General features: G+C 51.3%; 1 protein-coding gene across 7 annotated transcripts in view; it reads left to right on the top strand.

The window, feature by feature from the left end:
• The window catches only part of EFCAB6 (EF-hand calcium binding domain 6), a 252,808-nt gene that overhangs the window by 206,531 nt on the left and 33,036 nt on the right, over positions 1-13,241 (top strand). For 6 of the 7 annotated variants that reach the window (XR_015164616.1, XM_086403190.1, XM_086403193.1 and 3 more), the window contains 2 exons: positions 3,333-3,528; positions 6,869-7,060. Coding sequence is in view for 6 of the 7 variants with exons in the window: in XM_086403190.1 (XP_086259316.1) it covers positions 3,333-3,528; positions 6,869-7,060 (388 nt within the window). In the remaining variant the exon portion in view is untranslated. The remainder of the gene's footprint in view (positions 1-3,332; positions 3,529-6,868; positions 7,061-13,241) is intronic. The other variant, XM_086403191.1, reaches the window with a different exon arrangement.

The following is a 13,241-nucleotide window of genomic DNA, read 5'->3' as shown; positions in this document are numbered from 1 at the left end:
TGATTGTTTGTCAGAGAAGGTATTTATTTCTCCTTCACTTTTGAAAGATAAGTTTCACTGAATATAGTATTCTAGGGTGGTGATTTTTTTTTCCTGTCAACACTTTAAATATTTCAGTCCACTATCTTCTTACTTGCATGATTTCTGATGAGAAACTCTATGTAATTCTTATCTTTGTTCCTCTATAAACAAGATTTCCGCCCTTTCTGGCTTCTGTAAAGCTCTTCTCTTTGTCTTTGATTTTCTACTGTTGCCCAAGTTACCACTTATGTGTTCCTACTGGCTTACAGCTCCAAAGGTCTTTGTTCCAGGAAAGCAGATCTTGGCTGTAAGTCTCTGTGTTCACCCATCTCTCCAGATTTGGAGGTAATGTTTTGCCCTGTGACCTCAGTTTTCTGATGGGACCAAGAAAGGCCATTGGTTTTCAGTATGTTGGGCTTCCTTCTTGTCGTAAGAATGAGAGTGACCCTTCCAAGCTCTTAGGCACAGAGCCCCGCTACCCCCTTCCTGTCACCTTTTCTCTCCATGTCCCACCTTTTGTTGGCTACGATATTTTTTTTGCAAAAGCTAGTTAACTTTTACATGGCCTGCAGCCCCAACCAGATCCTCTTTGCTTGATTCACAGGTTGATTATAAAACTCAAATGCCATTAAACAGCATTTCATAATTATGACTATGTACATATTCATAATTCATAGTATTCAGTGTCCAAGTAATGAATGAAAATTAACTTTCTTCTCAGTGGGTCTACCCCTGGGCCTCCGTGCCCACCTCATCGTCGGCAAACCTAGGGACACCGTGCATGTTTCTTAAGCCATTTGCGGAAAGGCTGTAAATGAATATGTACAGTGTCATAACTATGAAATGCTGTAAACTCTGCTGTAAACTACTTCCTAGAACAAAGAGAACAGGGTGTTTTCTTTAACTATCGCTGTTTTCTAAAGTGGGGTTCAGTGTTTGGAGTTGAACATCGTCAGCCTTCAGCTCCCCCAGGGTCTGCCCTAACTTTCTCTTGCCTCCAATTTCCCCTGGGCTCCCTCCACCCGAGAGCCTGGCTCCTTGCGTCCTGCTTCCAGGTCCCCACCAAGAGCCTCCCGGACTGTCCAGGGTTGGAGCCCCTGTTGCTTAAGCCCACATCTTTTTATCTCTGAATTTGCATTCTTATTTTGCTGGAGTATTTCCTGGAGTAATTTCCTAAGAAAAGGGGGGACAGGAAAACAATTTTCTCAGTTCTTTGTCTGAAAGTGTTTTTTGTTTTCCTTTGCACAGATTGTTAGCTTGCTAGAACATAGACTCGTAGAGAGCAAGTCATTTTCCCTTAAAATTTTAAAGGATAGTGTTGTATTGTCTATATGTATACATGTATGTATATGTCTGTGCACGTAAGTGTATGAGTGTGGATGTGTGTGTGTGTTTGCATAGAGAAAAGAAGAACCATTTCATCCTCAAATGCCTGTATCCTCTTCTTCCTTAAATAGGGTCTCCTCTCACTAAATCTATTTCCAGCTGAACATGAATTCAAATGCATTCAGTGAATAAATCACGAAAAATAGCACCAGATAAATAATCAACTAAATGATTACAAGAGACTCTTGTTAAAACGTAGTCAGGCCTGATACTTTCGTAAACACCACAAGGGCTGTGGAATTTCTGTAGTCCACCTGTCAATGGGGTGATCAACTTTTTTACGAGTTGAAACCTTAATAAGGATCCATCGCTCAGTTGCTTGTTTCTTCTCAAAGACCTCTTGATGATAAACATCTCTGTTATTTATAATTATATGTAGATTATTCTTTTCTAGATCCAAAATAGACTTTTCTAAATAATACTGAGATTAGCATATGCATTTGATTTTATTACTAAATTTTAACACCAAGTTGGCAATTTACCCTGCCGATGAAACGGAGCTGATTATCCTCTTCCTCGGCATCTCAGCCGCGCGAGCCAGAGACGCGGGGCCCGTGGAAAGCAGCTCTGCAGCTGTGGTTGGAGAAACACGGCTCTTGGCTCCTTCTCTTTAGAAGCTGCTATTCCAGTCTCTGGAAACCTTCCTCTCCACTTGCTGGCGTTCCGAGCTATTCTTTGACACACACTCCATCTTGCGAAGGCGCGCATAGGGGTTAAGATGCCAGTGATCCCCAGGGAATCTGTTACAGAAACGTGAACTTTGAGTGCCATCAAGCTGTGTTTTGCGTTATTTTACATCTTTAATAAATAAGCTCTATAGTCTCAGGAAACTTGGATTTGCTCTTGCAGAGTCTTCTTTTAGAATTGAAGGTATTTTTCTGTGTGTTGGAGTGGAGTGCAGGAGCCTCTTTTTCCGCGTGGATGTCCTTGTTGAGACGCACACCCAGATGGAATGTCTTCTTAAAACATGTTTACTTATTTATCTGCCGCGTCGCGTCTCAGTTGGGCCACGTGAGCTCCTTCGGTGCAGTACCCAGACTCTCCAGTTGTGGCGTGTGGGCTTAGTTGCCCTGCAGCACATAGGGTCTTCGTTCCCCAACCAGGGATCCAACCTGCATCTCCTGCCGTGTAAGGTGGATTCTGAACCACTGGACCACCAGGGAATTGCCGTTTGAGAAAATACTAAGCTGTGTAGGTTTTGTGAAAAAAAAAAAAAAAAAAAGATGTTTTGGGTGCTCTCAGCTTGCCAACATAGTTTCAACCACTCTTTGAAAAAGAATTTAACATCTATTTTACTCAGCCCGTCTTTTCCTCATCACTGGCTCTGACTTATTTCCATGATTTCAGAGTCCTTACCATTTCTCAGTGAGAGGGCCCTGGTCAGCTAAGGTCTCGAGGAACACAGCCCCGGCCCCCACCACTCGAGTCCTGCCTCCATCCCGGCTGTGCCATCACCATCAGACGCATCTCCCCAGATCACGTCTCCGCACATGTCACGTCTGTGCTGAGGCTCCTGCATCCGCCCCCATCACAGGGCCGGATTCCTCCAGCCAGTCCTCCTCCCCCACCCTCTGCTCTTCAAACCCTGTGAGCCCGACTGTCCAGCCTTCAAGACTCAGAGCGCCAGCGCTGCACGGTCTGCAGCCCCACCTCTGTCATAGCCCTCCCCTGAGCCCTCGTATAACAGCATAGCTGGCCCATGTGCAGCACCTCCCGGCCAGGAAAGGGCGCCTCCCCTTTATCCGTGTCCCCCACACTGTTTCGTATAGCAGCGTAGCTGGCCCATGGGCGGCACCTCCCGGCCAGGAAAGGGCGCCTCTCTTTATCCGTGTCCCCCGTGCTGTTTTGTGCTCAGCAGGTGTTTGTTGATTGAGTAAGTGATGGCGTTTTTAACTAATATATTGTGTTCTTTCTTTGGGGACAAGTTGGGGAATCGCCTGGCACAATAACTCCATCAATTACCTTGACTTCTTGCGAGCGGTGGAGAACAACAAGCCGACAAGACCTCAGTCCCAGGAGAAAGAGGAGAGCGTGCCGATCAATTTTGCAGCCCTAAGTCCAGAGGAGGTTCTGAAGAACATCCAGGGAGTCATTGCCGCCTCCAGTCTGGCTTTGTCAACGGTACGGCAGGCCACACGCGCCTTTACTGAGGGGACCGAAGCCCTGGCACCATGCCAGCTCCTGAACACCACCTCGCAAACTGGCCCCTCCTCCTGGGCCCCTCCCCCTCCCTCCATTCTCCTGGGGCATCAGAACCCGATGGTGGGTCGGCACCAGACTGTTTGTGTGAGCACATGTGTGTGTCCATTTTTGCTCCATGCAAAGCTGCCATGATCACAGCCAGCATGTGTTGCGTGAGGCCGAAGCACTCGCCTCCAGCAGAGGCTGGATCTGCGGTGAGGGCAGGGGTTTCTGGGCAAAGAGGGCAGAGGATGGAGGCCTCAGGTGAGAGTGGGCTCTCGGGCCCATGGGGGTGGGCGATGCCATCTCAAGGTGGCCTTGAAGAGGCTGCCCAGGGCAGGGCTGTGGCCAAAGTCTCACTGTGACCAGAGTCCCAGGAATGTGAGAAGGGAGTCCCCTCAGTACACTCACATTGAGGCTGACATTTCTTGACCCCGTGGGGTATGTCAAGACCCAGACTACATGGGGATAGTGCCATGGGGCGCATCCTCGGAAGACAGTGCCCGGGCCATGCTCCTGGCGAGGGGCTGGTCCCCCTTGAGGGTCCCCACGTGAGCTGCCCCCTGTAACAGACATGGGAAGAGGAGATGCCGTGTGCAGAGGGCAGGCCTTGCTGCCTGATGAGACGGCGAATCCAGAGCTGCCCGTGCAATGCCAGGTGCACGGTCCAGACAGCACAGTGGGAGCAGGGCTGTCTCTGTGACTGTGATACACAGACCCACGGACCCGCCCAAACACCCAGGCCTGGGCTTTTTAACCCCCTCGGCGCCGGGAGGCAAGCTGGGCTCCTGAGTCCAAGCCTCTGGGGTCAGAGGGAGAGACGAAAGGCCAGGGGCAGCCCAGCCAGCCCGTGACTATTCTGGAATGCCAGTGAGTGTGGCCTTCCTCCGGGACAGCAGAGATGGTCTGCGTGTAGGAATTCACGATGAGGATCTGACACTTTTGTGTCTTTTTTTTTTAATGACTATCTAAAGATCACAGATTAGTGTGACCTCGCTGCAGGTCAGCTGGAATCCCGTCTATATACCCTGTCGACACCAGGTTGCCCAGGCCCAGGGGTCGCCTTGTGAGGTTTGCAGACTCAATGCTCACGGAGGAGCCAGGAGTAAGGAAGTGCCGCAGGGGTTGCGGGCGGCCGCAGCAGGCGGGGGGGCACAGCCCTGTCCAGAGGGCAGCTTCTGCTCAGCACTTCCGCTGACCGACCGCTGCTGAGCTGAGAAATGGTCCCAGCTCAGCTAGATCTTTGCATTTTTTATAAGCAGCTATGAAACCTCCTGATTTCTCAATGTCAACACATGTTTCAGATCTGTCGGGGGCACCGTGCAGGCCAAAGAAGTCCACTGCAGGGTGGCCCTGCCCTCTCCCAGCTCAGGGTGGCTCTCAGACTGAGGTCCGTGGAAACTGCGGGATGAGCTACGGTTCTCACTCCCGAGAAACACTCCTTAGGGGGCGAGGTTTTAAGCAGGAGAGTGAAATTCTCTGGCCACGAGACTGCAGGTGGCCTGTAGGGAGGGTGGCCTTTGTGGCAGGGAGGGAAGGAAGGAATGACAGTGTCTGGGGAGAAGGGTCAGCAAGGGGACCAGAGACACATAAGGCGTCTCCTCAGGTCATGGGGGACCCGTCTCGATGCAGCCTCTTATTTCTGAAATGATGCAGCAACACCCTGTATATCTGTGCAGAGTCTATAGCTCCCTGCTGCTGCTGCTGCTAAGTCGCTTCAGTCATGTCCGACTCTGTGCGACCCCATAGATGGCAGCCAACGAGGCTCCTCTGTCCCTGGGATTCTCCAGGCAAGAATACTGGAGTGGGTTGCCAGTTCCTTCTCCAATGCATGAACGTGAAAAGTGAAAGTGAAGTCACTTAGTTGTGTCTGACTCTTCGTGACCCCATGGACTGTAGCCTGCCAGGCTTCTCCGTCCATGCCTTTCATATCTGAGCCTCCCCGCCCCCAGCCTGTGTGTGGCTTGTCAGGCTGGACTGATGCACGAGGAAGCCACCCAGCCCCAGGGAAGTGCGGGTCCCATGGCCACAGTGAGCCACACCCCAGCTCACCCCTTAGGTCCACGGAGCCTTGTGGCTCCACGGGGCCTTCTAACGCCCTCAGGACGGGATGCTCAGTCAGTGCCCTTCATCTGGAGGGTCGTTCCCCTTAACAACCTGTCGAGATCCACTGTGCGCAGGTACCTGGGACGGATGTGTCTTCAGGTTTGCTGCAGTAAAACTTAGACCAGCGCGAGTTCTGAAGTCCCGGTTTTTATACTGAAGACGTTCGGCACAGAGAGGTTGAGGGCTTACGGTGGGTAACACAGCCAAGGTTCAAAGTCTACCTCCCGGGCCGTGGCGCTAGAGACGTCCCACCGTCCCTGGCTGTGTCATATCGCCACAGGCAAACGCAAGCTCGCAGCCAGACAGCAATTTGAGGTTAATTTAGTGACACGCATAACGCCACCCCCTGGACCGATGAGGGTGCCTAATTAGTCCTGAGTGACAATTAACCGCAAGGGAATTTGGGTTTCCGTCTGCAAGCACCTTCAATTCTCACCTAAGAAACTAAGATCTTAACCTGCACCTTGATATAGGTTTTCTAATGCAGGAGAAACAAATAGTTCTGTTTCAACAGATGGGGGGAAACGTGCTTCCTTTTTATAGCAAATGTTTGCACTTTGGTTTGACTGCTGTTCTGCTGGGTTGACACTGTCTTCCGCAGCTCCTCCAGCACAGATGTCGGTGGTGGGGTGTCCCTGGGAAGGAAGGCCGTGTGGGCTCTGGCCAAGGGTGGGCAAAGGACAGCAGCCTCAGGGTTCAAGCCCTGGGGTGGGGATGGGAGGGGTGGTCCCCTGACTCCTCCTCCTGGCCACACTTCTGACGTTAGACTCCTATCACGAGACCCCTGCCCTACATCCCAGTGCAGTGGAATTTCACCTGAGTCTCTAGTTATGAATGATTCATTCAGGAGCTCGAGTTTAATGATGAAGAGACCTCAGGCAGGTTCCTTCACCCCTCGGCTGGAGACCAGTGAGGCTGGGGTTCCTCTCTAACCCCTCTTCCTCTTCATATCCAGGTTGGAGGGAGGGAAGTGAGTTTCCTCAACAACACATCGGCTCCTATACCAGGCGCACCTTCTACCTGCCTCTCAGTCCTGGGGCATTTATTTAGTAATTTAGAATCTACCGGGAACTCCCATTCACTTTATTTCATTTGCATTCCAAAAAGCAATACTTAAGAAAAATATTTTTGAAATATTTGACTGTAATATCTGCTTTTTTTTTTGAAATTGTAGGCATTTTCTGCATTGGATAAAGAGGACACTGGGTTTGTAAAGGCTTCAGATTTTGGACAGGTTCTTAAGGATTTCTGTTACAAGCTAACAGATAACCAGTATCATTATTTTTTGAGAAAACTCAGACTTCATCTCACCCCCTACATAAATTGGAAATATTTTCTCCAGAACTTCAGCAGTTACGTTGAGGAGGTAAGAGTGTCCGCAGCACATAAGCATTTCTCTTTGGAAAAGGGCTAAAATTAGTCTTGGCAAAATAGATAATTGATTAAAACCGTGTCACATAAATCGGCAACCACCTGAGTTAATTAGCTTATTATAAATGAAAAGTTGATATTGATTCTACGTTGAGTGTCAGAAGGTACATATGTATCCTTTACTTCACTGAAATGTTATTTTATTTTACTGATTTTCAAAGAAGTTTAGGAGAGACTTCAAAGTTCTAGGAGTCATAGATCCCTGAAGATGATCTGGTGTCCGGAGAAGTCAGGCCCTGAGGGAGTTGGGACCCACGTAGGAGACCCTTGTTGGGACCCACTATGTTCCAGGCTCTGGGCCATGCAGCAGCCAAGCCTGGGGTAGGGGTCAACATGGTTGTAGCAGGGTCCTGGGGGAAGTCTAAGGGGACTTCCTGGAGGAGAGTGGATGGCTGACCACAGGGCTCTTGTTCATTCCTGGGACCACTTCTCTGGCTGCATGAACTGTTCCTTCTTAGGCTGTTTCCTCCATCTCTAACTGTAAATGGGCCAACATCAGTAGTGAAATCACAGGCTACTTTCAGTGAACTTGGATTTCTTTGGTCGCCATTCTGTGCTGAGTCAGACGGTGCTATGGTCCCTGCCTTCATGGAAGAGGAGATAACAAATAGGAAAAATACAAAAATAATGCGGCAGCTAAATCTCAACAGGCTGTGCTGGGATGTATTTAACTGCAAACCCTACCCCCCGCCCCCCGCCCTGACAACACACACACACACACACACACACACACACACACACACCAGCCACACACACACACCAGCTACACATACACACCAGCCACACACACACACCAGCCACACACACACACACACACACACACACACTGTCATAGCTGGATATTCCTTGCCTGGAGGATTCCACGGACAGAGGAACCTGGCGGGCTACAGGCCGTAGGGTCACAGAGAGTCGGACATGACTGTAGCAACTTAGCACACAGGCACGCATAGCTGGACGCTCGGGTCATTTCCGACTGCACACGTTTGTACACAATCAACATCTGAGTCCATAAATCCTCAGTCACTCACGTGGGATAAACTCTTGGAAGTGAGGTTGCTAGAGCAGATAGTATGAACATTTTTACGGTCTGAGGCTCCATGCAGTAATAATGACAACAGCAAAGTCTACGTGGGCGAGGCACTGTTCTTAACCCTTTATACGCACGTAGTTCTTCTGCGATCACTGGCGGCACATGCTAGTAATATCCCATTTCATAGACGAGCCCTGGGGCACGGACGTCAAGTCATTGGCCACAGTCACTCCCGGAGGTGGTGGCAGAGCTGGTTAGTGACCCCCGAAGCCTGGCTCCCGCCTCCAGGCTTCTAAACGCTCTGGGGACTGTGAAGATTTTCGTCTTTGCCATTTCGATGGTCATTCCTATGTACTATTGTGTTTTCTGTTTTAAAACTATATATATGTATGACATTATATCAAACTCTTCAGAGCTTTAGGTTTTCTTGCTGTACTATCAGGAATTTAAGATTTATTCATGTCGTTACACTGGCTTCAGTTCACCCACTGAAGCTGCTGTAGAACTAGCCAGTGAAGGGAGACATGGATACATTCTGCTGAACGAGCAAACCCCATTCAGTTGTCCTGCTGCTCACAGCGGGCAGGTGGTTTGCCGTTTGCACAGTCAGCCTTCTGTGACTGTGTCCTTCGCACACTCAGGGTCACTCCACGGAGACCGACTGGGTCGGGGAGGGGGCGGGACGGCACAGGTTCAGCTCCACAGACACCCCCACAGTGGCTGCAGCGATCAGCGTGTACTCCGGCCGGCCCTGCGGGAGAGCTCCCCACGTGCCATATCCTGGAGCCCTTGGTATTATCCAGATTTATTTTCTGCCGACACTTTCAAATGTTATCAGCCACCCAGGCTCCCTCCTCTGGGAAGTGCCTAAAAGGGCCCCACTTCTTTGTTGGGTGGTCGTTGTAAATATCTCCTCCTGATCCATGACTTGTCTTTTCTCTTTGTTTATGGTGACTCTCCCTGTTTTTATGTGACTTACATCTTTTCGCTGATTTTAAAAGAAATACCTGTTGAGAAAATTTTTGAAAATACAAGTGTAAAAAAAAAAGAAAAAGTCATTTAACCCCATGATGATGGTGCAACAGTAACAAGCTCCATCCTGCTGAGCGAGACCTTCTGAGCTCCGGGTCCACCCCGTGCATCACCTCACCTGGGATGAGGGAGGGGATGGGTGGAGCAGGTGGGCTCCGGAAGTCAGGCACCACCCGCCTGCTTCCTCAGCCAGTTGGACGCCAGGCAATTCAGCTTCCGAGCTGGTCTTCTTCCCAGGGCCCCAGGGCTGCTTCGGAGAGCTTATTCTTCTATTTCTAGTGCCTCCCCCCTCCCCAATTCTTTTATCGTGGTGAAATACATCTACTGTAAATGTCACCATCTCATCCTTTTCCAAGTGCACAGCCTGGTGGCATTAAGCCCACTCATGTTGCTGTGTATCCATCTCCAGAACTCTCTTGATGTTGCAAGAGCAAGCCTCTGTCCCACTTAACTCCCTACCCCTCTGCCCCAGTCTCTGGCAAGCGCCGTCCTGCTTTCTCTATGAACCTGACACCTTTAGGTGCCTCGGGTGAGTGAAATCGTACAGTACTTGTCCTTCCGTGTCTGGCCTGGTTCACTGAGCATAATGCCCTCGGAGCTCCTCCTTCTGTAGCACGTGTGAGAACGCCCTTCCTTGATAAGTCTCAGAATATCTGTCGTGTGATAGACTGCATTTTGCTTACCCATTCACCTGTCAGCGCACACTTGGGCTGCTTCCAAGTTTTAGCTCCTGTGAATAATGCAGCCGTGAACCTTAGCATACAAACCAAATGAGTGTTTTTACCCAGTGGAGGTAACGCTGCAGATGTAATCACGTATCTTGCTTTTTTTCTCCTTAACATTCCATGTCACTTCAAGTTCTTCCAAACATAAGTTAAATGTCTGTATAGCATTCCACTGACCCTTTGTTTTTAAGCATTTAGAGTTTTTCTCCCAGTTTTTGAGATTGTCACTTGCTTTGCAGTGAACACTTTCTATGTCTACATCCACATTTTGGATTTTTTCTCCTAAAGAAAGAAACCGAGAAATACAATAACTGGGTAAAAAGGATAGGAATACTTTTATTGATCTTGAAAGCAGCCCCATTTAAAGAAAATAATTTCTTTTTCTGTGAGGTTGCATTCTATGAAATTGCCATCTTTAGAGCCCTAAATGATTGACTATTGACAATTTCATATGGTTTAAGCTAATAGTAATAGTTGCCATTTGTATCCATTTGCATGATTTGGAGCATAGCAATCATTGTGATGGAGAATTAAAGTCACCCTTCGGGATAAAGTGTTAACATTTTGGAATGAAAGTGTTAATCACTCAGTCATGTCTGACTCTTTGCAACCACATGGACTGTAGCCTGCCAGGCTCCTCTGTCCATGGGATTCTCCAGGCAAAAATACTGGAGTGGGTTGCCATGTCCTCCTCCAGGGGATCTTCCCGACCCAGGGATCGAACCTGGGCCTCCTGTATCGCAGGCGGATTATTTACCACCAGGAAAGCCCAGTATCTTGGTGTATTCACCTCTGGTCTTCTTCCCTATACAGATGTCCTTTGGCGGTGGGCTCAAGGACAGGGAGCGTGTGCTGCTGAACTGGGGGGTTGTTGGGGATTTTCCTCAACTCTTAAAAGACTCTTTTTTTAAACAAACATTTATTATTTGTATCAAAGTAGTATATGCCCATATAGAAAAAAAAAGGAATTGTTGCCAAAGATTTCAGGACAGAGACCACTTGATCAGCTGTTCACCCCAGTCCCATCCCACCAAGCAGCCCCTGTAAGCCCTGCTGTTTCTCTAGCTATACCTCCCTGTCCCTCAGCTTCTTGTCCCCCCATTTCTTAGCCATCCCCCGCCCCAGAACTTTCACCATTTCCCACCCCTGCCACCTAGCCTCTCCTCTAGGCCCCTGCACATCCCTCCCGGAGCTGCCTCTTCCCCTCCCGTGACATCACTGGCGTTTCCATGTCACCAGTGTGTCTCTAAAGCGTGGATCTGGTGGGATGTGCCCCCTCCCACCCACTTTGTCCATCAGCCAGGGCTTCCGGTGGGCCGCTGCGCACCCAGCACTGGGCAGGGTCCTGAGGTCAGCCATTGAGCCAGGCCTGTATCCTAGCAAGAGAGACAGATGAGCAATGAGAAAACGTATCAGATGTCAGCATCTGACCTGTGCTGTGGGGTCAGATAAAGCTGGGCAGAGGAGGGCCCGGTGAGAAGTGGACGTCTGAGCTGAGACCCATCGGAGAGGAGGGAGGGAGCCGCGTGACTCTGGTTGTGGGGGGGCGCCCTGAAGAGCCCGGCTGGCTTGAGGTTGGGCTGCCTGGGCTGGGGCGAGGGGCAGGGCAGAGAGGGTTAGTAGCAGGCGCCCAGGGAGCGATGGGGTGGGCGGCCTCGTAGCACTTTGAACCGCGTGGAGACCCAGGGAAGGTTTGGGGAGAAGAGTGTCGTGACCATGCGGGGCCTCGGGGGAGAAGACTTAGGGGGCGGGGGCCAGCAGGGAGGCCGGCGTGCTCAGGGGAGGGACGTGCTGGCGAGAGACAGAGAATGAGTGCTGAGAGAGTGAGTCAGGAACAGCCCTGTGACTGAGGAACGGAGCAGGGGGACAGGTGTCCTGGGCCGTCGGTGTGACCGACGCCCCATCACGGGACTCATAGTGGCTTCCAGGCCTCCAATTGCTACAGCGTGTCCTTGCCAAACACCCATGAGAACGTGTCCAAACCCTTCCCGCGGGCCCCACTGGCCACGCGGAGTCCTCACGGGCCCCGTCCAGAGGCTGCACCATTGGCAGCGGAGGAGGCCCATCCCTGCTCACAGGTCCCTCTGAGCATCTCTGCCGGCTCTGGAGTCCCTGAGCCCAGAGCATGGCGAGGGGGGGCTGTTCCCAGAGCCTCGAGTGTTGCCCCCTGCTTCCCACCACGCTCGTTCCCCCTGACCTCATCTCGGAGTCCCCTGCGCCTCTGGAAGCACCTTGCCGAACATTCCTAAGAGGACGCTTTAGGACTAACTGTAACGCGGGTGACGGCAGGAAGTGTGCTTCAAGACAGATGGGGCCGGGGGGCTGGAGGGGCTGCAGCAGGGACGAGGGCACCCCCCAGCCCACTGCTCGGCCCTCCTGCTCTGCCCGTCCGCGTGCACTAGGCGCTTGGTGTGAAATGGTATCAGCCCTTGAACTGGCTCGGGGAGTGGGTGTGAAGATGGAGGTGCCTTTACCAGAAGAGCAAGTTGAGGCTGGGACTGCTGACCTGAAGGGTGAGGCACAGGGGGACCTTGGATGTTCAGGGCACGTCCATCTGCTGATTGGGGAGGGGGCAGGGGCAGACCGCCTGGGCCCCGCACGCCTCGCTCCAGAATTCAGGTCCCAGACCCTGGAGATGTCTCAGCGGGGACGTAGTCGGCTCCCACGAGGGTGGACTGGGATGGCAAGGCGGCTGTGGACGAGCCAGGACCCTGCCCCTACCTGGTGGCGATTTCGGAAGTCTAGTCGCGGACTGACGACCATTCTTGACAGAAGGAAAAGAAGTTAACTAACAACAGGAACAGTTAATGCATCCTCCTCGAGCTCATTAAATACGACACCAGCCATCCCTTCCTCTAGGGGATGCACGGGCGGCAAGTAATTAAAAGGAGATTACCGAAATGTAATTAAGGCGGTCGGGACCTCTCCTTGCAGAGGAAGTTCGCTGTGAATAATCCCCAGCTGCACTGAATCCGCTCTTGGAGAAGGGATAGCTGCAAAGGTAGGGGAGGCGTCGCGAAAGGCCTTAAGGGAGCTAGGAGCACCCAGAGCGTAAAGACGGTGGCTTCACCCGTCTCTTAGATGGGGGCCAAATGCCCCCCCAAAACCTGTATAGATCCGTCTCCTGTGTCCATCACACTGCGGGGAAAAGCGCCTCAGCTCCCATCACACCAAATGCTGTGGAACTTTCCAGATCCCAGGGTGCAGCTGAGCCCTGGCGTTTCGGCCCCCGCTGCACCGTGGCGCACCCCTGAAGCGCTCCTCAAAGTGGGGGGGTGCACAGCCAGTACAGATCGACCATCCTAGCATCGGCTCCAAGCGTGGGCCCC

Source organism: Bos grunniens, chromosome 5, assembly GCF_055505025.1.
Source record: "Bos grunniens cultivar Pamir isolate PY7600 chromosome 5, Bosgru_T2T1.0, whole genome shotgun sequence".
Lineage (NCBI taxonomy): Eukaryota > Metazoa > Chordata > Mammalia > Artiodactyla > Bovidae > Bos > Bos grunniens.
Note: the sequence above shows the minus strand (reverse complement) of the source record. Positions and strands in the feature narration are given on the sequence as shown.